At 41.2% G+C, this 26,393-nt stretch overlaps 1 protein-coding gene across 11 annotated transcripts in view; it reads right to left on the bottom strand.

Annotated features, from left to right (window-relative positions):
- Nucleotides 1–2,137: 2,137 nt before the first annotated feature.
- The window catches only part of MAP4K4 (mitogen-activated protein kinase kinase kinase kinase 4), a 167,004-nt gene continuing 142,748 nt past the window's right edge, over nt 2,138–26,393 (bottom strand). For 6 of the 11 annotated variants that reach the window (XM_069876831.1, XM_069876823.1, XM_069876808.1 and 3 more), the window contains 10 exons: nt 25,249–25,440; nt 22,746–22,863; nt 22,309–22,479; nt 17,988–18,131; nt 12,987–13,121; nt 9,991–10,091; nt 9,107–9,256; nt 8,148–8,307; nt 6,059–6,198; nt 2,138–5,335 (listed from right to left, as the gene is read on the bottom strand). In XM_069876831.1, the coding sequence (XP_069732932.1) occupies nt 5,252–5,335; nt 6,059–6,198; nt 8,148–8,307; nt 9,107–9,256; nt 9,991–10,091; nt 12,987–13,121; nt 17,988–18,131; nt 22,309–22,479; nt 22,746–22,863; nt 25,249–25,440 (1,395 nt within the window). In that variant the 3' untranslated portion in view covers nt 2,138–5,251. The remainder of the gene's footprint in view (nt 5,336–6,058; nt 6,199–8,147; nt 8,308–9,106; nt 9,257–9,990; nt 10,092–12,986; nt 13,122–17,987; nt 18,132–22,308; nt 22,480–22,745; nt 22,864–25,248; nt 25,441–26,393) is intronic. The other 5 variants (XM_069876858.1, XM_069876890.1, XM_069876883.1 and 2 more) reach the window with 3 other exon arrangements.

The following is a 26,393-nucleotide window of genomic DNA, read 5'->3' as shown; positions in this document are numbered from 1 at the left end:
GCATGGAGCTGAAATCCTGGCCATAAGGTACATTCCTCATACGGCAAAATAAGCCTTCTTACAGTTAAGCCCCCAGGGCTGCTTCCCTGCTAGACCACCTGCAGTTTTAAGGCAAAGTAAAAGCCAGTAGCAAGTACAAACCACTTATGGCATGTGCTTGTAGAATACAGCACAAGGTTTTTGTTTCTTCAGTGATGCTGGAAGAAGGGAGAAACAGCTTTAGGCTGAGATGCTGCAGCCCACAGGTGGGTAACAGGGCATTGGCCACTGAGGTGGAAATGCACTCATATTCCTATCAGCAAATTTGTTGCTTTGGACATCTTGATACAGCATAGTCCTGTGCTGAATGCATGGTGCCAAGTCCCTAATCCACAAGAGGCTCTTTTCTTTCATTTGGTCGTTTCTTATGCAACTTCTGGCTGTATCTTCTTAGCAACACTACAATCTTCACCCCAGACCACAATATAGATACAAGCCAAAGAATGAACAAGCTCTCTGTACAAGAGAAGGCAGCCCATAAGACTAGATTTTATCCCTTCATGTACAATCCTAATTGTCCTACACACTCCTAATTCTCGTGGGTGTCTTCCAGCAACGGCTGGAAGAGCTTCCTGAAAAGGGCCACCTCTTGTATCTTTTCTAATTTGAAGGTTTTTAACTTTGATCCCATGGTTAAGTGTTCTTTACTTTTTATTACTAATATTTAACTTGCAGTTTTAGAAGCTTAGTAAAAACAAATTTTTAAAAGCACTTCCTTTGATGTTAGACTAATTGCCTGGTTTGAGTCCTACCACTGTTAATTTTAAAGGTGCTTATGTTCTTTTGCTGTGGAGTTTTGTTCTTTTCCATTCTGTGTATAATCCCCTCCCCCCTCATGAGGTACAAATTTGGACCTCTCTCATCACTACTACCTACACCAGTCCCATAGAAGAATAAAATGTGTTGCTCTGTTTACAATGCCCCTTTTTTTTTTTAATTATTTCCTTCTTTCAGTAAATCACTGCAATTGTGTCTTTTCACAGGAGCATGAAGGTTTTGCATGTTCTTTATTGCTTCTGCCAGCACCCATTCTGAAGGTCACACCTGGAACAACTGCTCTCTGTTACTTACCGTATACTGTTATGACCCTCTTAGGTTTCTTCCTGACTAGCTAAGGCACTTGACTATGCTAAGTACGCTTAAGTTACGGAAGTCTTCAACAGGTCAATGACTGAAGAATGACTGAATTAAACCAGCAACTCCGGAGCAGTAACTGGAGTGGAGCCACCAGGAGCCTAACCAGCAGTCGGCTGGTCCTGGTAGTTTTTTAAGCTCAGTCAGTATCTACATTTGCAGAAGTGGAAAAGCTGTGGGTCTTGAGGATTTCAGATACCTTTGTCCATAGGAAGCAAGTGAAACCCTGGAATGTTTTTCAACTTAAACCACATCCCTTGCTTTCTGCACAGGAAAGTGTGAGGAAAAGGCAGGACTCCAGGAACACAGGCTTCCTCCTCTTCTCGCAGAGACCAGCCCAGTCGGAAGGAAACGTCTAGTGCTTATCTCCACTTCAGAAAACAGACACAACCCATGGTGGAAAAACATGGGCAAAGGCTGGCAAAGGCTGACAAAGGCTGACAAGAACCCCAGGAGCTTTGCATCAAACCTGCTCAATACTCACAGCTTATGTCTTGGAAAGCCTTAATTTTTTGGAGCCGTGCATTTGTGTCGTGCAAGAATCTGTCTCAGGATTCCTGTTCACCCCGTTCTCTCAGTAATAAGTAATGTCAGTTTTCAAATCACATGCCTGAAAGCACTGTCATGGGAGAGCACACTTGTAACACACCCAGGCTCTCCCTTGTACAACTTCTTTTCAAACCATCAGCTGGTGGTTCAATCACCAATGTTTCGAAGCTTTTCACTTTTCCTCTTTAAAAGGAAAACTGTAATTCTCAAAAGAACAACTGCACCAGGAGATAGGGCTTTAAGGGAAAAAAAAAAAAAAAAGAACAAAAAAGCCCTAAAGCCCACATCTACTGTCAAAGTCTCTGAAACTATGAGATTTGACAATAAGGCTTTCGTTCTTATGATACATGCAACTAGGCAACATGCAGTTTGATTTCTGCAGCCAGAAGATATTCAAAATACTTTCCACATACAATAGGTGTCAATTTGACTTTATTTAAGGAAAAACGGGGAAAAAACAGTAATTTCCATAATACACAGAAGACAAGTTAGATAGCACTGCAAAAAAAAGGCTGAGTGTTTTACTTGTCACCAGTCTGCTTTGCAGCTCTACGATTAGTAATTTTAAATGCAGTTTGTCATTTTGTATTATTGTTTAGCATCTTTATAATCAGCAGAGTTTGGGGTTATAAATCACAAAAAGTGTACTACTACTACTATGAAAAACTAAAAAACCCACAAAAATCACTTTCAAATAAACCATAAATATGTGATGCACATTAGTGTAACAAAACCATTTTTGTAAACATTTTCTCCAACATAACATGTGCATAAGATAAAAAATAAAAACACTGCAGTCATACAAGTTAGGGTTACTTTGACTTAAAGATACAGAAAATTATTACTTATTAAAGCTTAAAACTAAACCTAGGAGCTTTTTTTTCTTCTTTGCTTGCAAAAGCACTGTTTGAAGAGTTCGATGTTGGTATACGTAGTGGTTTTGTAATACTGTTTTTACCTTGCCATGTTGGCACTTCGTGGAGGCTGAAGCTGCCAAGCAGGCAGCCCCACTGAAGGAAGGAAATTCCCCCCCTGCGGAGCCTCAGAACTTCAACAGCACGTATCCATGACCTGGGCATCCCTACAGTACTGGAGCATCTTCCCCCAGGTGAATAGCATAAGTTTTCAAGGACTAGATTAATTTTTGACCACACAGTGCTGGAAGATTTAAATCACGCAGACCGACATTCGATTGAATCAGCTTCGGCAAACTACACTACAGGGCAGCTGTGTGATTACACCCACGTCTACCATCACATTGCATTTCTGAGTCCCCTCTAGTTCATTATAGTACAAAAGGTTGATCATTCTTCTGGCTGACCACACCGGGCCTGAAAAGAACACATCCTTCACCTTCAACACTATCCAAAAGTCATACAATTAAAAAAAAAAAAAAAAAAATAGTTCTAGTTATTCCTCCGCCAGCAAATGTAAGGCTTTCTTGAGTTTTGATTCTTTTTTGGGGGGTGCGGGGTGTGTGTGCATGTGCATGTGCTGGCGGTACATGTTTACCATTCGCTTTTCAACCATCTATGATGTTCAAAGGAGAGCCTGCAGCAGTAATGCTGATTGGGGTTTGAAGGATTTACAGCAGTCAGATTTGACAGTAACAGAAGGGTCTGTCAGGTTTGAGCTTTGTACACCCAGTGCTCTTGGCTCTTAATTGATTGTGTGACCATTCACTTGAGCCATCGGCTTGACTGAGTTGAAGAATATGTGTTTAAAAAAGCCCTACCTGTCACACCATGAAGGAAAGTTAACCGCAGCAGAAGACAAAGCCCAGGGAACACTGAGAGCCTGTTCACTGAATGAACAGCTTAAGGCAGCTGTCAACAAAGTACCCCACCAAAGGAATTAAAAAAAAAAGTAGTGAAAACAAAAAGGAAAATGGCTGAATTGTGACACTGTGCATTATTACACCACCAACAGATTATTATACACTCAAAGTTTCTCAAGTAATGAACATGTAGCCATTAAACAAATTATTACTCTCAAGACATTTATTACAAATGTCAGAACTTATTCATAAAATAAAACTGAGTTAAAAAAAAAAAAAAAGAAAGAAAAAAGCCAGAGCTGGGATCTTACATCTAAACACAGGTATACGCTGTTTTTTATGAATAAGCAGTATTAACTACATTCTTAAAAGAGTTTTAGTGCATTGCATTCTTAAAGAAAAACATCACCGCCCCAAAATGTTTCCTACAACATTTAACAGTTTATAGAACTAGCCTAGTTATTTTTACCTGCCTGTTACTAAGCCCACATGTTAGGAGAGTGAAACCTCTGGTTTTAGGCTAAATTCAGACTTCTATTAAGGATGGAACCGGTTTATAAAAATGCTTGCTTCACTAAATTTTGTAAGCAAATTACCTTAATCAGTGTCTCACTGCCATACCGCTACCACTATTGCCCCAACAGACCACTCTCTCCTCCTGCTGAAACTTGCTATGCAATAACAGTCAGAAACCTTTCAATCTGGTAGTTTTGGTATTAAGATTAAATTAGACATTAATGGTTTTCATCTAAAAATGTATAAACTAAACCACCTCTTTTATTTTATGCATTAAAAACAATGAGGTAGGCACAAAAAATAAACATATGTAGTTTGGATTTTATTTATCTTTTTTTTTGTTGTTTTAAGTTCTGCAAGTGCAGACTGTGGTGAAACTGTTGTTGCACTTCTAGGTTTAAACAAAAATTAAACCTTTAACTGAGGCAGTGCTAATACTGTGACATAACCAAGTTCTGGCCTAACACAGAATCATAGAAAATGAATTTTTTTTTCTTTTTTTTTCCTCTTTTTTTTAATCATCTGCACATGTTTCAGGCAATACCTGGTACACAGAAAACGACTAAAGTTATTGGCCAGGCCAAAAGAAAACTGCAGAAACAACAACAAAAAAAATAATTCCACCCCAAGTCCCCTCCCACCCTCCCCGTCCCCAAGAAGAAGTTATCCTAGTCACTGTGTCTTTCACATTTTATAAATATTAACTTCTTAAAACCTCCACCTTCCTCTTTGTCCACATATTGTCACATTACAAAAAAGAAATGTCAATTAAATACATTGTTAACATTACTAGACTAGATCTGCCCTCTGTTTCAGCCAGCCTGACTCTCTACACCACTTCTCACCTTCTCTTGCCTGCCTCCTGTCCACTCAACAGCATGTTCATGGTAAGTCTGGGGATTTTTCCCCTTTTTTCTCTCCTCTCTGTTTTAACACTAACAGAGTCCTTCAAAGTCTAGGAATTCTGGAGCTGAAGGGAAAAGAAGACCTGTAGCTTTCTAGCATGATCCCAAATCTCAAAGACATTGTAGCACCTGATGACAATATCTTTACAGCACCAGCTGCGTCACAGCCCCAGTTGAAAAACAAAAAGAAACCTAACACCAGTGATGCCTGCACACACATTTACACAGAGTGCTGCATTAGTGCAGGTCTGTACTCCAGCTGAAAATAATTCCGAGTAATGAAGATCTCAGACTCTGGATGTCATCAATTCCTTGCCAAATCCCACTGCTTCTACCAGCTCAGAAGAGAAGTCCTGCCAAGGGTCATGAAATAGACTTGACTGCTTCCACCTGACCGTACGGAGGCAAAGAAAACCTGCAAAGAAAAAAAAGATTGGTAAATTCAATGCGTAGGACAGCAGAGGCTTTAATTTGCCTTCATTGCCACTGATATTTACAGGGCAACTACAGTGCTGTCCTGGGTCTGGTGGGAATGGAGTTGACTTTCTTCACAGAAACCTGTATGGTTCTGGGCTTTGCATTTGTGGCTAAACAGTGTTGTTAACACACCAGTGTTTTGGCTACCACTGAACAATGCTCACACAGCATCAAGGCTTTTTCTCTGGCCCCTCAACTTCCAAAGGCCAGTGGGCTGAGGATGGGCAAGAGGTTGAGAGGGGACAATGTCGGGAAAGTGAATCCAAACTGACCAAAGTGATATCCAATAACAAATAATGATATGCTCATGTGGAGGGATGGGGGGAAATCATGGTGTTGACGTTTGTCTTTCCAAGACAGCATTGTGTATGCTGAAGCCCTGCTTCCTGGGAAGTTGGCTGGACACCTGCCTGCCAATAGGAGGTTCTTAATGAATTCCTTACTTTGCCTGGCTTGCATGTGCAGCTTTTGCTGTCCTTACTGAATTGTCTTTATCTTGATCCATGAGTCTTTTCGCCTTCCTTCAATTTTATCCCCATCCCACAGAAGAGGGAAGTGAGTGAGAGGCTGGGTGGATGCTTGGCTGCTGGTTGTGCCCAAGTACCCAGATAATATACACATTTACCATCCTGGCAAGAAACCATGGTGGGTGCAATTATACCTTGTCATTGCGTTCACATAAGAACTTGAGTCTTTGTGCCCTTTTGTGCATAAACACACCATCCAAGTGTCCAGTTTCCACTGATCGTATTTCGATAGCTTTTTCTCCCCAGCCCATAATCTGGTTGGATCGGATGTACGCTTTTGAAAGAAAACACAGCACACAGCCCATTAGTATAGGTAGAGGGCAACATGGAAGAAGTGAAAAAGCAGATGAATATACTGATGCCCTCCAGTTAAAAATTATCTGCATGTACTCATTATAACTACGCACATGTTCAGAGTGGTACTTCTGTCTTCAGCATCTTGATGATGCCTAAAAATACCTTTTTTTTAAAAAAAAAAAATCCTCATAGGCTTTCCGCATTAGTAATATATGCCTTGCTTGAGCATTCATGACACAACGGGAACCTTCCAGCCTTCAGTTAAATTGAAGAAACATCAAGTTTTTACACAGGCTCTCTCTCCTGCGGCGAACGGACAGGCTAATCAGGTGTTGACAAAGAGAAACCAGAACCCAAGGTTTAAATAAGACTAAACTTATTCACTCCAGTGTGTCCCCAGCACCAGCTGTGTGTCTCATGGTGTTATTTCCTTGAAGGAGTTTGTCAGCAAAAACAGAGAAAGAGGAGAGGGAGAGAGAAAACAAGAAAAAAATCCCAGAGCTAGACTCCCCTAATAGGGGTTATACTTCAAAAAACTGATCTCCTTGAGAAAGTCCGTTGATCTGTGTATCTCAAAAGAGGTTCATATTAAGCTCTCCAGGGGGAAATACTGTTATTTGTCATACTGCTTTCCTTTGTGCATAAATAAAACAAAAAAATCAAGCATTTTTCCTTAAGCGTGTCATGGGGAGAAACAGATTAGTAGTAGCATGAGGAAAAAAATCTGTTCTTGATGGCAGTAAAAAAATTAGATGAAGGAGGAAGTCATCCGCATTATGAAAAGGTATATTCAAAAAGCAATTTGATGGATAGTCTTAGGAACACTGCCAAAAATAACATATGGGAACTTAATGAAGAATAAGCTATTGCCTCTGACTTGCATGCATATTTAACAGAAAAATAAAAAGAATATAGATCTCAGCAAGCAAAATTAAAAAGTATTTTTTTTTGTAATACTTCTCTTTTATAGAATTTTTCTCATATTAACTTTCAGTAAAATTAAATCAGATTATCTACTACAGTATAATATGTCAATAGTGGTAACTGAGCCAAATAGCATCCAAAAATTGTCAGATGAGATGTTCAGATGGTGTCGTCTGCCTCAGAGCCATTTACTTCACAGGCATTCCAGTCCCCAAAGGCTCTACAATTTGCCAGCTAATAAATTCTGCTTGCTTTTAGATCTACTCAAGAGTTAATCACCACAGGAGTGAACATGCTGCACACAGAACTTCTTTAAATTTCCTCCTCCTTTATCATTTGTGTTGCTTGAACAGCTATCAACAGTTCTTTCCCAATACATGTGACCATTCATAAGCATGTAAAACTCAACATCAAGTGTGACCACAGCCCATGCTACACACAGCGCTGAAATATATCATCACATGATCCTGGTGTGTGCTTGTGCCTGTAACAAATCTGCATCCATTTTACTACACTCATTGCTCCCACTCTCAAATCTACCTTAGTTTGAACTAGAAACACGTAGGAAAATTATCATGTCAAGATACATGAGCAATCTGCAGGTGAATTGAAGGAAACACATCAAATCATATATATAGACTGTTATCTATATAGAACTACCCATAATATCTTACTTATCTGCCACCTTCCATATCTTTATACTGAAAAGTTTCCACAACTTTGTGGCTGCCTAGCAAAAATTCCACAGCAGTGCACAGAAGCTCTGGTGAGTTTTTCACTCCTGAATTCCACAACTTGCTTGTTTGGAATTTATTCTCAAAAACTCCACAGAAAATAGATTCACATGACTACTTCTCACTTTGCACAGCTCTTTTACAGGAATACTAAAGCATCACTGCTGCTCAGTCTGAAGTTAAACCCAACGCACCTTCCTTCTGCCTGTGTGCACACACTCATGCTCCCTAAATGGCACATTGTGTATGATTCATCAAGGGCACTCACCAACTGAAGTTGGCATTTCCCCCCACTGCAGAACCACATCCTTGGTTATCCTTCCATACGTGTTGACATAAACTCCTTCATCCTCATAGCAGACCAGTAGCTCCATTCCATCCGTGTTTGGGAGAATGATGATTGCATGAGGTTGGATACTGCTCTGGATCTACAGAAACAGAAGTGAAGAGGGAAGTATTTTTGTTTTAATGCTGCAGAGCCTGTGCTAGGAGAAAGAACTGGGCTATTTTTTATTTTGGCTGACAGCAGATAAGGGTTTCACTCGCTTCAAAAGTGCTAGCTCTACTCTCCCCAAGCCAAATATGCTACACCATGACAGCAAAGACCTTTTTAACCCTTGGGGCACAAATCTTCTGATCTCATGGCAGACAACTAAAATCAGGAAAGATTATCCTCTCCATAGTGTTTCTTTCCATGGGCAGAAAGGGAGCCTGGGGCAAGCCACACAGATGCAGGTCTCAGGTCTCTACACTGTAGTGAACAGTGCCTAGGAAGTGCTACACACGCTGCAGGCCCAGCTGACACCTCTGTGTACAATGAACAACTGCAAACCTTGGTAGCTCAGGCCACCTGGTATTTATTAACCCTGTTGAATCTAATCAGTGGGCTGTTGTAGTGTGATATGTACTGCCATATTCCCTGCAGCTTCTGCTGGCCATTTGCAACACATTCAGCCATTTAGCTGCTACACAGGAAACAGTCACGTTGTCCCACATCAGATCTGAATGAGCAGCTCCCAACCATGAAGACATGGTGACTATTAGGAGAGGACAGAGAGCGAGGCACAAGCCTCACAGGTGGCTGCATCTGCTTGGACACCTCCACCCAAGTTACTGCTGGCAGTGATCCATACAGATAGCCTGATGTGTTCATCATCTGAAGAAAAGAAGGGGCCAGGGGGAGGATCAGAAAGAAAGAAAAAACCCGACCCCAGAAGCAGTTCTTACATGTGTTGGTAGATAAATATCATAGACTGATCCTGAATCCACATCGACAGCATGGAAGCCAGCGCAGGAGCCATAGATGACTTTTAGTCTCTGACCCTCTTCTACAGTTAGATCCACGAGCAATGGCTTATGTACCAGTTCTCCAAACGACTGTGAGACAAACAACAGTGAGATTTACTTTACTACTTAGAACCACAATGAGTTTTATAAAAACATGTTCTAATGCACATATTATGGGTTTATTCCTCCCATGTCCCCATGACCTCTGTCCATCAGACTAGTTAGGCTAACATGTTTCTCATGGACGAGGACAGATTACTCTGCAACCTGTTGTATTTCAATCCCATAATACTGTAAGCTATTTTCTGTGGTGTTCACTTTAGTTGGTGTCTTTATTCTTTAGTAAGAATTGTTTTCCCTCAAATTCAGGCAATTTGGCATTCCCAAAGTGTCTACTTCAATCTGCACTACTGACAGTAACCAATTGTCCATATATGAGTCTACTAATTATACCAAGCCAGCTTACTTCATTCTTGCAGCATTCAAAAAAAAAAATTACGATGCTAAATATCACTTAATGACTTATTATGCTCATATGAAGACGTTTAGACTCAGTTCACTTCTCTCTGCCTCATGTTTTATTTATACAAACAAACAATTGTGATATTGTGTCATTTCAATCACTTCAGTTACAATTTAGAACTTTTAGCGTACAGTCCCTTAGAGCTAAAAAAACTCCTAAATTAAAATATAATATGAAGTCATGGCAGATTTACCAAAGAAACTATAATACAGCCATGATAAAATGTCAGAACATTTCTGTACAAGGGGTAGCTGCAAGTGGTTATGAAAAAATCCTATGTATGTCTGAAATATACTGTTACCTTAAAGGCCATAAATTTATGGTATGGCTTTGGTGCCCATGCATAGACTTCCACAGAACTCTTCAATGCAATTACCAAGAACTTGATTCTTTCATATTTTACTGGAATTAAACAAAACAAAAAAGAATTCAGCAGCAATTCCAAAGTCATTCCAGTTGCTTGAAGATAGCAGAAAATGACACTATTTCTCCATAATTGCATACATTTGGAGGTTTATAGCAACTCTGCATTTTAGGATTGATAATTCTATGTGGTTAAATATTTTGACACATCTATGCACAAAAATCATTATTCTTAATAGTAACTGAATTTGTCACCATTTTTCAAATTAGTCAGCCCACACTTACTTACAATTATTTTTTTCCACACTAGACAGTGTGCAATCAAGACAAGAAAATCAGTTTTCAGACAGGGACATCTCCAATAAAAGAAGGCTATGACTGTGGCACAGTGTGTACTGGCAGTTCTAGTCATGGCACTGGCAGTGGTATTTTGAGTTAAGGGCAAAAATCCCCAGAGGAAAGGATTTAAAAAAGGAACTGAAATAAAAAGTTAAGAAACAAGTCCATTTCAGAAGCAAAAGGCAAGTCTGACAGCAGAGCACTTTCCTTTATCCCTAAAATCTGAGGTAACACTCATTTGAAGAAAAAGTCCATACAATTTATCAGAAATAAAGTGTAATTACATGGCTGATCCACAAGTGCTTGAATATAACTGTTGCCACATTCAAACAGCTGGCTAAATTAGCCATCAGAAAAAGCCCTGATCACTACTACTTTTCTCATCAAGGGACTGAAAGTCTAGAGACTGATATTCCAGAAGTGTTGCTGGGTCTGCATTTTCAGCTGCCATCTGGATTTGGGAAAGAACAGATCATGGGAGCTTCCAAATATTAAGATTCATTAACTTGTTTTCAGCAGTCTTCTTAGGGGGAGAAAAAAATATTAACATGATTTAGATGACACTGAGAAACCTCTGGAGGTTTCTGGAACCTCATTATCCCAAGTTTTAGGGGAATATGATACTTCTCCAAAACAATGAGTAATTCCAGACACCTTCACCCTCTGCTACTATATCTCCAACCAAAACTGATTTTGAAACACGGCAGGAGCGAAAATCTCAGACTCCTGAGAATAATTCTTTAATAAATACTATTTTAATACCTTTTAGATATCTTACTACTGTACAAGACTGCAGTTGCCTCTTGGTAGGCAGCAGGGATACAAAGCGACTACTTGCTCTCTTTTTACTCTGCAGGAAAGCAAGACTACTGAACTATAAGTGTTAAAGGACTTGATGCTTTTTCAACAGACAAAAAAAGAAGTCTCTCAACCTTCACAGCTGTACTGACTGAAAAACAGAGCTTTTGTTCAGTCTTGTCTAGCTTACAAGACTTCTTGGAATTTTTTTCTCTGGGAAGAGGGGAGTGTTGAACAAAACCACCTAATCTGTGAAAGGGGACCTTTGATAATCCTCATTCTTTGCTCTGGGTGCTATCTGGGAATTCACCCAAATCTTAAGTTCCAAAAGAGCAATTTATCATTTAGAGGAGCCAAAAGTTGCCTGAAGCAACCAAGATCCATAAATATCACTTCACCCTGATGTCCAAGACCTCTGTTGCATCAAAGAGACAAGGAAGCCATCAGTGCCAGCTGCCTCAGTGGCAGCCTCCAGACTGGGAGCCCAACTATTGGCAGAGCTCATCCTTCTTGGAACTAAGCACAGCTGTCAAAGAGGCCTCTCACTACCTGAAGCAGTCTACTGTATATCTGTGGTTCAGAGGGAAGTTCAGTGCCAGGCTGCAGCCCAGGGTAACAAATCCCTCTTCATCTGGAAAAGAATGCTCTTTGTTTCAGCCACTTCCCTGCTGGAAAGCCTCCTTTCAATAGTTGTTAATGTATTGTTAACAGGCCACTTCATTATGCTGCTGCTTTCCTAGGGTATGATACCAGATAAGTATATTATTAATTGTTTTAGGGGTCAAGCTCCTGGTTCAGCAGTCACTTACTGCCATGTTATTGATTACACCCCACTAGCAGGTTTTTCCAAGAGCACATGCATGACAGGAGGAGATAGAGCTCAGTTTGATTTCTGCTGCACCCCATTGACCAGCACAGCTGGAAAGGAACTGAGCTGGCTCTCAGGAGAAAACTAAATCAAAGGCAACAGCCAGTGGAGAAAGAGCTCTTAGTTCATATCCCCACCTGCAGGGCAACAGGCTCACTGCATACTCTGCTAACTGAATGCTGTATGTCTTTCACTTGTTTTGGTGCAAGTTTCTACAGCCAGATCCATTTAAATTACTTAAAACTACTCAGAAGGCACTATGAAGTGAAACGACACTTCATTTCATAACTGTACTGCAGTAGATCTGAAATGGCATTAGGAAATATTGTGAGCTAAGGGCAACCAATGAATCATCTTGAAGTTAAACATATGTTTCTGTTCCCAGATGCCTCCCCAAAGCTCACGCACTAGCTGCACTTGCTTTCTCCTCCCACTCCTTTTTATCCTTTTCGCATTTATTTTTTTTTTTAATTCCCAGTCTTGAAAATCTACATTAAAGAGAGACTTTTTTCACTCCATTCCAGCATGTGATTCCATCACAGTAAAAGATCAGGAAAACTTGTTGGTGAAGAAAACAACTGCTGGTTGACAAGACTCTGTTACCTGAAGGGTTTTATGGAGGTGGCAAAATGTTACTGGCCTTCGCTGTCCCTATAAGCACCCTCCTGGATGTTGTATCCACTACAGGACGGAGACAAGATGGAGATTTGCACCCACTCGAGTTCGTAGTCATGTATCCCACTGCATATTCAGTTTAACAGAGTAACTTGCCATCTATTCCAATGCTTTGCCAGAAAAGCTCACCCCAAGGCATAGGGAAGACAGATAGAAATATACCACACCTTACACCCACCAGCTACAGAGAACTGCAGATCCCTTTCTCAGACAACTTCTATCGTTACAACTAGACTACCACATTTGCTACTCACCAACTTTATAGTGCACGCAGCCTTCCAAGTCGCCCACCGTTGTCCAGCCCTGTTTCTTTTCTACTTCAGGGTCATTGTGAAGTATTTTATTTCTTAACCAGGACAAATAGTAAACTCGCAACTTGTTCTTCTTACCTGAACACAAAATAAAAGAGATTGCTTTATCTCCATAGGAAGATAAATGCAAAAAAATCCTGCCCAAGCAAACAGAAAGCCCTGCAGAGGAAAGCAAAATAACAATGAAGAAGAAATTGCTGCAACCACAGTGATTTCCCTCAGTTTTTATGTCCACAACAGCTTTACTCCAGACTCCACCCAAGCACATGCTTTCCTGATAATCAATGACAGAGACACATGGCAATACCACATGAACATAAAACTACAAACTCAAGGGAACAGCTCTTCAGTTGCCTGGTTCTTAGGACACAAACAATTTTGATTGGAAAAGGGTTATACTCCTACAACATAAGCACCAGACAGTCATGCATAGAGATTAAAAAAATATATACATATACACACACACATATGTAAGTCAGAAAGGCTCTTCTTTCTTGCATAAAACTGTAGGAGAGAAGCAGGATGGAATTTGAGGCCCAGAATTATCTATATAGCTATCAGAAGAGAGTAACACTCGTTTGAAAGGAAGAAGTAAAAGGGAAGAAGTATATGGTGATAAAATGTATTTTACAAATTCTTCCCAGTTAGTGACCAGGACACTTCCATCCCTTATTATGGTCCTTGGAGACACGAACTGGTGAAGTGTTATTAAGATTGTTCATTATTCCCCAGGTGGAAAAGCACACCAAAACAACAGCCCTAAACAATGTCATTACTGAACCACCTTAGACCAATTCTGTTGTAAGGAAAAAAGCACAAGATCCGAAATTGCAGTCAGACAATTTCACACAGTCCATGCAAACTTCATCTGCCTGCTAAAAGCTTATGACTGCTTTGTCAGCAGCCCTTCCCTTGTACTGCAAGGGGTGGAAAACTTACCAGGCAGCACACAGAAACTGCAAGAGGTATTTCTTCTCCATAGGTGAACCTATTGGTCCAGCTGCCCTATTTTCAACTGACAATGCATGGTCATCAAAATACAACTCAGATTCCAACTATAGTTTCACTAATGTCTTTGATTTGTCTTTTAAGTTTTCACATGATGTCTACTGATGGATCAGTTCACAGCTGGCTGCTCATTTCAGGGACAGGGATGAGCGTACAGCATCAGGGGACAGTGGTTGCAAGCAGGACATGAAGCCCGCGCACTGAGACCATCCCGCTGTGCCCAGCCAGTTCCACGATAAGGTCCTGGAGATGGCACAGAGCCCCTGCCCTGATGGCAGCGGATCATCTAACAGAGCCATTCTCTTCAGGAGAAACAGCTGCAGGGGCTGGGGCAGCTTGGGAAGCACAGCTCGCAAGCAGGCTCCAGTGCCGTTCTGTTACAAAGATGCACAGTCTAAAAGATCTTTTTATGACTATTTGGATGGCAAAGGCAGCAGTTTCAAAGTGAAAAATCCGTTCACTAAGCTTTAAATTTAAGTGGAATTGGAGACCTGATTTTAAATATTGGACCTGCTATTTAATTGTAGAAGCCCCTCTGCTCTGATGGCGCAAAATGAAATGTGAAGCAATACTGCTGTCAATACAAATGTGACAGCAGATTTGGCAGTAAATGAGCACCCTGATTTATTGCCCAACTTTATATTTATTAAACCACGTTTCATAAAGGGATAAAGCTCCATCACTTCTGTAGCTTTCTCAATATTTGAAAAAGGGACTAGAGCATGAAACAATATTCCCAGAAGTTCTACATCTGACTAAGGAAAGGTCCTCCCAAGAAAATACTACAAATGATAGCCACAAGGGCTCTTTTAGAAACACTGAATAATAGAGAAAATAGCCCAGACTAGAAGGCACTGCAGTTCTGGGCAAGGAAGAGCTCAGAGGACTCAAGGTCAGTATAATGCACCAAATGTTTCTAAAACCACCACAAGTCCCTGCCCACCAGGAGGCAAATTCTCTCTCAGATATTTCCACAGCTTTAGCTTGCTCGGGGGCTTAGTCAAACTTGAAAACTCAGAGCAAATGGTACACACAGGAATTTCCCAGCACATGGCTAATTTTTTTTTTCTTGGTTCACACGATGAGCACCAGGGTATTTCTCTTCAACAAGAAACATTTTTCGAAACAACAGAGAAATATTTCAAGTGTGTTCCCATTGTGTTTTAGTGTCTAGACCACAACGAAAGTCACAAGACAGGAAATTCCTCTGACTTTCAGCAGCCTGCCATGAAAAGAACAGGACCAGTTATTTATATAAACATGACTATGTGTATATTCCAACAAGTTATGCTGCTTTTAATGTTTATATTGGGAGTGAGAGGATTATATCCTTCTGCTTGTAAATCTCTACGAGTCAGTTTAAACACCTCTCAAAAATCTCGCCCTTTTTTTTTTCTTTCAGTCTAAATGGTCATGAAATAAGAAATAAAACACTCTCACAGCCACCAAATGAACTGATCAGCCAATGACTTCTGTGAGAACTCCTAGCTTTGATTATCCCACAGACATAATTTCAAATGCAAAGTCCCTTTTCCTATATCGAGGTTTTGGTTTTACTGTCACTGTGGCTTTTAATTATTAACTAGGAAGATTCCAACCAGTTCTTCTACTCAGTCATCCTTTCCTACCTTCCTGAGTGACACCATCAGCCAGCTGGGCTGGCAAAACCTTCAGGGAGCCACAAGTGGAGTGTGTTCTGTATGCACGTCGCTGTTCCCTCTCCAGCATTTGCATGACTCTCAGCCTCAGCACTGTATTAGCTGAGCAGTCAATTTTTGACTCCCAACAGCATGAACTCAAGAACCCATTAACTACTCTGCTTTGACCTGCAAAGCTTTCTTGTACCAGCTATAGCAGCTCAGTATCTCAGTATCAAAAGTTTTGCTGTCAGGAAGTTTTGTATTTGAGAAATACACAGGGGGAACAATTGATTTCATGTTTCCGGACTCAAAAGAGTGTATGTTTAAAGCATTTTTACGTGACAATCCCCTTGAAATCCTAACACACTGCAACTTCTAGGCACAATGTGGTGACATCTTTCAAATCTCAACGCCATCAGCACATCACTGCTTGAAAAAGCCGAGGGAACATACCGCTGAGAGTGCCTTAGAGAGCTGAACAACACTCACAGCAGAGCAGTACTAGTCCTGGGACAAAACTCAGAGGCAGCCCTCTAACCATGCTGCCAAAACAGATCGTTTGCAGAAACATAACCTCATTTCAGCATTCCTGGTTTACCTGGAGAGGTGGAGCAACTCACTGTAAACAATGGGAAGCTCAGCATAAGGGTAGCTTAAATTGAACAGTGCAGTGCAGAAGCCAAAAGAGCAACATAAGGGGAATCCTGGACATAACTGCAGCACAGTTTTGCTGAGTGTGCTCCCTCAGCCTTGCCTCCCTTTCCTGTCTCGTACTCCAGCAACCTCTCATAAAACATAGGAAACAGGATAGAGATGAATGCATAAACCAGCCAAAGATCAGCCCATTTCTCAAGGGTTAATGTCGCGTGTCTCCACAGAGGAAGCAATCATTTTGAAGGAAACAAAGAAAAGGGATGTGTCAGGGTACTCAGATCATGACTGACGCAAACATAAACAGACCTAAAACAATTACACACAAGACTGAATCACAGACACTTGTTGTCTGTGTAGGGTATGCTTCAAACCAACAGATTTTACGCAAGTTGGCTTAAACAATGTTTTTGTTTAGAAGGTCTACTATAAAATAAACTATCAAATGGTACTTTTCAAACAGCTTGCATTTTTACGAACATGAAGATTTCACAGCAGAGCTGTAGCTGAGAACACAGCAAGCAACAAGCCAATAAAATTTGGTTGCTCTGGATAGAAACAAAGTTTCATGTTAATGAACATAAGCATGAGCACAACTCTCTGGACCTGTAGTAGCATAAGATCAGTAATGCATTACATTGCACTAGAATGTCTAGGTATGTGTCCTTTTGCACAAACATTGGGAGAGACAGAGAGCTCCTTCAGCAGAGTCAGAGTAGCTCCAAAGACTCAACAAAATTTTGGGCAGCTCCAAACAGCAACACAGGGACCACTGTGTGAAACCTCATTTAACATGCTCTCCCTGTCACACAGGCACAGAGTGGCAAAGGCTGATTTCACAAACAAACTAAAACAAAAGCAAAGCTAAATGGCTGAATGACACCTATGAAGAGACATTAACAGCACACCACATCAAGCTGCTTAACAGCAGGATAACGTTATGCAATAACTCTCTGGGAGCCAAGGAGTCTGGAATCTCAAGCTTCATAAAACATATTTTCATCTTCATACACAAACCAAACACAAACAGCCACCATTCACCTGCCATTGCTTTGCTGTCTGCAGTTGCATCCAGTAAGAGACTGGACAAAAGCTCCACCCATCTGCCTTCTCATACTGTTAATTTCCACATAACATACATGTTATATGCCCCCCTCTCTCAAACACACACATTCACTGCACATCACTCTTATTTCCCTACTTCAGAAGGGCATTTCCCATTCTATAGACTTTAACACACAAGATGTCTTCAAAACCAAGTAGCAAACCCAGGTTTTAGTTAGAAAGGGGCCAGGTCGAAAGTTAAAATAACAGAGGGAAAGAATGCCTTTTTTACAAAGGTCACAAAACATTAACTTACAGATCCCAGACAATGAACAAACAAAACCAGATATTGCCCTCAAACAACAGCATTTGTAAAGGCCACCCCACAGGAGGAAGGTCAGGGGGCAAGCAGGCACAGGGTATTGTGTGGGAAGTGATTCACTTGCAGAAACAAACTGTAGATTCAGATAGATGAAATGATGGAAACCCCAAAGATTTCAGTCAAGTCAGGACTTCTCTCTCCACAAACAGGCTGCCAAGGAAAGCATTCTGCCGTGCCATGCCAAAAGTGGGAAGAATCATATTGAAAAGTTAACTTTACCAGAAATTGTCACCAAGACATTCAGCCCTTCAAGTACATCCATTTGCTGGAATCGTCTTCGATTGATAAGCGGATAAACCTTCCCCTGACCACTTCTATCTAGCAGCATCAGACCACTTTCAGTGCCCACTAACAAGTTCACTCCTAAAAGAAACAAAAACAGAGATTCAAGTTAGTAGGCAGATTTTCCACATATTCTGATGAACTGATGCTTGATATAGCAACTGTCTTGTTTCAAGCAAGTCTAATCACTGCTGTTTGGGTCTCAGCTGCACGCAATCTAAAAGATCTCACGATATACAGGCTCCCTACATGACCTGCCTGCAATGACTACTGACGCCAAATTGCAGAGTTCAAGAGCATGAGAGGCTGGTAGATCATAGAGAGCCTTCTAGAACACCAGTTCTCAAACAAAAAGGCATGCTAATGTTGGAGGAGGGGTGAAGCACAAGCTTATGTATGTTGAAGTTGTATTAGCTGTGGTAGTGGGGGTTGGTAATAGGACACTCTTGACAAGGACACTGCAAAACAGCAGTGGCAGAGGCTTGGTCCTCACTAGGAGAAACAGGTTGTGGTGCAGACCTCCTGTAAATGGCCTCAAGCTCCGGCAGGGGAGGTTTAGGCTGGACATTAGGAAAAAATTCTTCACAGAAAGGGTCATTGGGCACTGGAACAGGCTGCCCAGGGAGATGGTTGAGTCACCTTCCCTGGAGGTGTTTAAGGCACGGGTGGATGAGGTGCTAAGGGGCATGGTTTAGTGTTTGATAGGAATGGTTGGACTCGATGATCCGGTGGGTCTCTTCCAACCTGGTTATTCTATGATTCTATGATTCTAAAAGGATAGGCACAGGGTTGGTCCTCGGCTTCCCAAAATCTTTTCAATCTGAATGCTAGAACAAGAGGAATTACAGTAATCTTGTGTTTTCACAGATCTCTCCTAAAGATTAAGCAAATACAGCAGAGAAAAGTCAGTAGGCTAGTTTCTTTACACAAAGATACACACATCCACTGGAACCCTTTCCACAAGTTCACAAAACCATAGTATTTAAAAAGAATTACATTTCTGTAAGTAATGAACGTATATATGTATATTTATGAGGCTAGGTTTTAAAAACTTAATAATATATTATCACTTTTAAATTTCATGCCTGTTTATTTGCAAAAGTGTTTTAGTATAAGACCCCAAAATTATGCAGAGACAGGTCAGATACAGCGCAGAGAATGGAAATCAAACCAAATGCATGACTCACTATTAGACTTCTGTGTTGCAATCCTAATGTAAAACTTGCCATATATAAGCATAATAAAGTAATGAAATAAAAAAGGTGAAATTCACACTAGGTGATCATAGTTATATGGCTTAATGGCTTTATACCCCAGTCAGACAATGAATTCCCGGATATAACTATACCGGTGCCAATGGATGCATCATCTGGTCTGATCCTTAATGAACCTTTTCTAATGCAGCACATGGACCCAATGCATAGAAGTCTATCTCGGCAGCATCTATAGCAGTGACGTGCCCTCTTCACAGGATCAAACAAGGGCATTGTTCACAAGGACAAGGAATACTACCTAAAAAATATCCTAGTTACCAGACATGTGAGTGGTTTGCGAAAGGGAGGTATGCTGACCCTGACCGAGGGGACATATGGTGTCTCCCAAAAGCAAGGGGCTCCTAAGGGGGAGCAGAGCCACAGCCAGGAGGAGGTAATGATGGGAAGAGGCCTGAGCTGCTGGTGCTGGGGAAAACTCTGAAAAGTTTCTAGCTGGATGATAAAACAGATGTAGCCCACAGAGAGATCAGAAACTATCACACATCTCCATTTTACTTTCTTGTCTTTTCAGTGAGGAAACTTCAGAGGTCCCAGCAGTTCCCAGAAAACATCACAGCTCTTTGCTCAGATTTGCTCTCTGCTACTCCTCTGCCTCCTCCAGGCAGGAAAGCCCACAGACACCTGTCTTAGGAGAGGTCTGCAGCTCTCCCAGGCTCTCATTCAACTGCTGATTCTTCCTCCCGTCCCCTTCTTGCCCTCCTCCTGCCTCTGCATACCCTAGGTCTGTACCCAGTAGCTCCAGTCCCACAGCCCCTGGGAGCAAATCACATAGATCTGTCTCCCATACTAGGAGGCACCCTTAGGCTGGGAAGGGATAGAAGGAAGCAGGGAGAGCAAGGCATTGGGCTGCAGCAGCACCAAACCAACCAAAGAAGCACCCAGTACTTGGTCTCCTGCCTGCAGCTCCAGGACCAATTGATTAAAGCTGTCAGTGATCCAGCCTTAGCCACATGCAAACTGCTCCCCCACAGTCCCTTTATGTCTGCACATAAGGGCTCAATTGCTCCCACCTGGCTCAACTGCTCCCACCTCCACCCTCATCTCTTCCTCTGCTGCCTTTGCAGAGCAGTTATTTCTGCTCAGAGTTCACACGTGGGCCTGTCCTCGACCCCTTTCCTTAGCTGTATGCAAGCTGAGATGAAATTAATGAGGTAGCCCACTGATGGCAAGCAGTGCCTGTAATTTAAAATGCAGGCACTGTCTTTATTCACAGCCAGCCAAGCTCTTCTACCAACAGGCTACAATTAGGCAGTTCTGCTTTTTCAAACAAATCAAAATGCTTCCTGAAAAAGTACAAGCTCGCTGTGGAGGCTGGGTGTAAAAAATCTATGCTACTGCATCCATGTTGTTAATAGTGACCTTCACCACTTGGTGCAAGAAGAAATAGAATCACAGACTTAATGCAACCAGCAACCTGCCAGATATTATGGCATTTCCACTGGCAAGGGCAAAGAAAAATAAAATAAATCCAGGTCACCTCTTTTTGAATAAGAAACATAAACATAAAATGGCTTAGCTCGCTTAAGGGTAAAGGAAGCTAAACACTATCAAGAAATAAGCATGTGTACCAGCTTACACCGCTACCAGTTTGGCCCTAAACATTTAAAAAGGAAGTGCTTTGTTACAGCTGTAAACACTTCTAGGATTTTACACTTATACCTCAAATCACCATAACAGTCCGATACATAGATTGAAGAAATAAAAAAAACATTAACACAAATTGCAACTAGACAGATCAGAGGAATTATGACTCATCTTTACTGATCCCACTTGATTTCTCTCTGCCTTCACCCTCTCACAGCCTGAAAGTTTACATTTGCACAAGACTTCACTTTATCAGAGAATTATTCATATGAATACATGTAGAAATAGCATTAGGGTAAAAATTCTTACTATCAGATAAGAAGGTAAGGTGTTAGAAAGCTATTTAATTGGCATGGTTTTGTAGGCAAGAAGGACAGGATGACAGTGCTGTTCTGAGAACCTAGAAATGCTGGAAGTAACTGCAAAAGAGAACTTAAGCCTTGGAAAGAGCTGTGAAAATGTAAACAAGAAAAGTCTACCGTGTAAACCATACAATCATCATGTAACTCAGTGGAACAGCCAACTCTTCTTCATAGTTTTTAAAACTACATGCATGTGCATTTACAGTCTGGTAAGTTTGGGGTAGTAGATAAATATGTGCATAATATACACAAGCACCATCTACTAACACCTAGATAATGAAAAAAATCAGGTAGCCCCACAGATTCTGGCCAAAAAAGAAATGACACAGCACAAAAAAGCTTTTTTTGGGTGTTACAGCAGTCATTCCACATTGCAGCAGACAACAAGCACTGCTCTAAGCCTTTCAAGCAGTGGAGGATCCTGACTAATTGACACTGACATACACTATCCCTTTTGATGAGAAGGCCAGACACACTTGGCCAGCTGACTTCCCATACCCAACTTGTCTCTGCACTAACCACTCAGTGAAACCAAGACACATTTCACACTGGAAAATGCCTCTCCTACCCTGCTCTTTTCCCTTTTCCTTCCCATGTAAACTGATGACTAAGGTGGAAAATCATCTTACCATACACATCGTAATCAAGCTTTGCAACAAGGCATTAGCAAGAGGCTCAAGAAGATGATTATTTTCCAAATGGAATACCCTGTGTACACCAGGTTTACAATGCAAAGATGACCATAAGTCCCCAAACATTTCAACAGATGTACTAAAGGGGCCTAGAGAGAACAGGACATCCCGATCAGCTGAAAGAAGTGTGAACTGTGCTGTCAGAAGCATATATATTGCAGTGGGAAATTATATCAAAGCAGGAGTATAATAATAATACTCAGCTCTTGCAACAAAAAGGTACAAACAAATAAATGCAAAGAAGTAGCGAAGCTTTCAGAGATACGTTCTCAAAGACTATAAACTCATAGTGGCGTATCTGAAGTTCTGAAGTGCAAGAGGCAAGGGAGGAACAGGTTTGCATTACCCCATAAGGCAGCACACAGTATCTCAGAGTTGAATCTCTTCTTGTATTTTCGAATCTCTGGGGTATCACTCTGTGGCCGTGTATTTGTGGGATTCACATTGACAACTGATCCTTTCCGTGTAGGGTCTTGCCTTATTGCCTCTGTTCTCATTGCTTCACTAGAAAATCCTACTGAAAAAAAGAAAAGTAAACTGCATGTAATAAACTTCAAGTGCTAAATTCTGGCCATATATTCTTTACACAAACAACCCAAATTAGTAACTCAGAATATTGAGCAAGTCTTTCTTTTGTAAGAAATGTAAATGGAAAAAGAAATAAACTATGCAATCCATTGCAAATCAAATAAAAAGCATGATGGTAACATTCATAAGTACTTTAAAGAGCCACTGAAGTCACTGAACCCTTTTTCAATTGTCGTCTTCAGCTACTTTACTTACCCACAGAAGTCACAGTTGTCCCACTAGATGGAGAAATCTGCAGTAATCTGGGGTCTATAAAAGGTGTAAAGGAGGAGGAAGATTTGTGTTTCTGGAGTGTGTTACTAGCGGACTGAGTCTGCAATGTAAATTTCAACTTTATTAATATTAGTGACAATAAAAGCATGGATAACAACAACCAACATTTTTAAGTCACTACAGAATTGCACTACAGAGCCTCCCCAAGCTTTTACACTTCCTTTATAGACAAACAATGCACTGCAGGCACCACACCTAAACTATATACATATGCACACTGCACATGTTACAGCAAAATGCAATTAGATAAATCATCATCCCTGTCGCCTCAGCTGCTAGCCAAGATATTTAGGCTGGTCACTACAATCAGGCACGAAGCAAGGGTATGTCTCTCTGTTTTAAGAATCTGCTTAAAAGTATATATTCTCTCATTTGCAAGCTGTCCACTGCCTACAACATGAATCTATGTATTTATGAAACATCTCCTAAAATGAGCTAATTTAATAAGTTATGAAGTTTGATCTCTCAGCTTGTGCAACAAAATTAGAACCATCTGGGATCAAGCACTCAATTATACCATGGATTATGTTTCAGTGTCCACTACTGTTAATTGTCCCTATTTTATTTAACCTGAGCCTCTTGCCAGAAAGCTGCAGCAGGTTCTTCCACCTTTATTTGACAAAGCAACATATTAAACCTGTATCGAACAAAGGGGCTCATTAGTGTGGAAGGTGTAGCAAACAGTGACATGAAACTATGAATATGTAGTGGATATAATCACTGGTGCTTGCTGAGTTATGTCATCTAAGCATGAAAAAACATAAAGAAAGGAAGAAGACAAGTGAAACAATGAACTGTTAAAAGTGGAAATGGAATGACTTAAAAATCCTTGCCAGTTTAGTATTATAGTGACATTGCATACTGAAGCAGAATAGGACAAGTGGAAAAAAAAAAAGTATATCTAGAAAGGGTGTGCATGTGGCTAAGTTATACCAAACAATACTGGGGTTTTGCTCAGCTTTATGGAAATGTGGTTAAATACACCTCTTTATCATCAACTAATCTTCAACCTCTGATCTTTCTAAACCTCTACCTTCTGCACAAAAAATAGCAATGGGTTTTAAGAATCTACCACTCCCCTGCACAGCTCAATACCAAAAGGCTCCTTCTCCACCAATCACTGCCACAGCCTTCACTTCCCAAGCTGAGTTAACAGACCCCTGTGTATTTATTGCTTAGATCAAAGTAATGAGCAAGCATATCTTTGGATATGTAATCTACAAGACTATGTTTTTAGAAAGATCAAAGACCAATGAAGCATAACTGAAAATTAAGTATTATGCTAACCAAATGTCCAGAAGGACACCCTCCCACCCACCTGCCTGCTACGTGGTTCAGAAGCATTTTTGATCCTGTGGTAAAGACATACACTGCCATCAGCATACCCAGCTCACTGCAAACCTCTCCTTCCCACCACAGCACCCCATAGCAGGATGGCTCTACCACGAGAAGCAGCAGCTTCTTTTCACTGAGTTTTGCTCCCCCTGTACCACTCCTGATTGCATACAGAAAGAGGGTCTCCCCGATAGCCACGCTGATAACCCAGCCAGGAGCGGGATCACCACACCAGTCTCCTCACTTAATGATAGCATTGGTAAGGGGCGGACAACGCCCTTCATTCACACATGTGCATCTCCTCTATTGCAAGGGGTTACACACAAGTGAAGGACTGGCCTTGCCCACCAACACTTGGTGAGTATGGGAAGGCACCATCCCGGGATCAGCCCAGGACAGCAAGAGGGAGCTTCCCCCACAGCAAAGCCTTGCTTCTCCACCTGGACACAACCAGTGCTGGTGAACAGTCACCTTTACACAGCTGCTTTTCAGAGTGCACGCATTCTTGGGAAAAAAACCCAAAATTTCTCCCCATTCATTATTCCAAAACAGCAATACCCCACGCTTTTATAACTCTCCCAGGTAACACCTGATTTGTTCACCCAGCCCGTGTGGCAAGCTTTAAAGAGCAAAATCCCTCCACGCTTCCTCTCCCAAAGGGTGAGTTTCCACAAGCAGCTCCTTATATGCACGAAGTTACTAGCCCAGCATTTACTGACAAAGTCAAAATTAACCGCTGTTTTTTAAGAGGCACGCCACTTGCAATTAGCCTGCTCCCGGAATAAAACAAAATTTCAAAAAGAGTATTGGCTTGAAAAATACAGTAGTCAAGTTTAGTTCAAAACGAATGCCATGCAATTAATGACTCACTAAGAGGAAGCAAAAATAGTAAACTGGCAAGTTTGGCGTGGGACTGCTCTAGAGTTAAAGGGCTTCTTACACAGAACTGAAATGTGTTATTTGAGGGGTGGGAATAAAGGTGACAGAAAAAAAAAAGCAGGGGAGATTGGCTGGAGCTCCTTTGCAAACTAGCTACTAGGCAATGCTGCTATAACCCTACAAAAGCAGCCAGCTGTGGTGTAAGACATACCTCATTAGTAGTTAGCTTGTCCTGGGGTGTCTGTGGGGACATGGTGGGTGTCGGCTGGCTGGAGGATGGGGAGGAGGAGGTGGAGGAAGTGGAGGAGGAATGGCTTTGCTGTAAGAGATCTGGCAAGAGGTGAATGCGACCGGCAAAGCCATTGCTCTCATGATGGCTGGCACGCTTTTTGTCAACTGTACTCTGCAGAAAAAACAGGCACACTTGTCTTGCTCAAGTGCTGCTTAAAGGTCTATATCCCTAACAACCTCTCGCCTTCTCTCCTTCGCTCTCTTCCTATGTTTTAACATTTATTTATTTACATTTTTTAAAAAATAAGCTGATAATCTATTCTTTGATGCCTGAATGGAAAGGGGAAGTGGGCAGAACTATTAGAATTCAGGAAATTCCCACCTCTTCAGGCAGGGAAAAGCTTAGTTCATGTGGTTGACTTGCACAGCCAGTTCCACTAATCAATAAAAGAGTAACTGCACCGGTAAGTCTTCCACCACAATGCAGACAAGCACATTTTTGGGGGTGGGAGAAGGATTTTTTCCCCTATTATTTTGTTTAAAGCTAACTTAAATCCTATACAGATATGAACCTGGACCGTCTGGTGAATGCCTTCAGCTATTTAAAACAACAAGCATGAAATCTTAATTTTTAAACGAGAGGGCTCAATTAAGAAACTGGCATTCAGTTGTGAAATTCAGAAATGTGATTACCAAGGAAACACCTATAAGCTAGCATGCTCATTAACACAAGAGCTCATTTAAAAGCAGGGAATCATTATCTTCCAGAGGCATGGGAATGCAATATTTTCAGAATCAAAGGCGACAACACAGGGCTCTAGCTCTATCCACACTCTGTCTCACCACCTAGTTTGCTTCTCCATTCCCCCACACTAACTGCTACACGAATCTGTATATATGTGTGTGTGTGTGTGTGTGTTACCTGGGTGGTCTGTATGCCCTCAACTACAGGTTCAAAACAATTTTGAAAAGCTCTGAATGCTCCCCCCACCCCAGCCTCTTTCACAATCCCACTCCCAAGAGCTACATCTGGTTCTACGGTAAAATTAAGCTAAAATCTTGCTCCAGGTACTTGCTCCATACACCTGCAGCTTTTCTACCCTTCTCTCCCACAGACTTTCAGGT

The sequence above is a fragment of the Phaenicophaeus curvirostris genome, chromosome 1 (genome assembly GCF_032191515.1).
Source record: "Phaenicophaeus curvirostris isolate KB17595 chromosome 1, BPBGC_Pcur_1.0, whole genome shotgun sequence".
Classification (NCBI taxonomy): domain Eukaryota; kingdom Metazoa; phylum Chordata; class Aves; order Cuculiformes; family Cuculidae; genus Phaenicophaeus; species Phaenicophaeus curvirostris.
The sequence above is the reverse complement of the archived record's forward strand: the minus strand, read 5'-3'. Positions and strand labels throughout refer to the sequence as shown.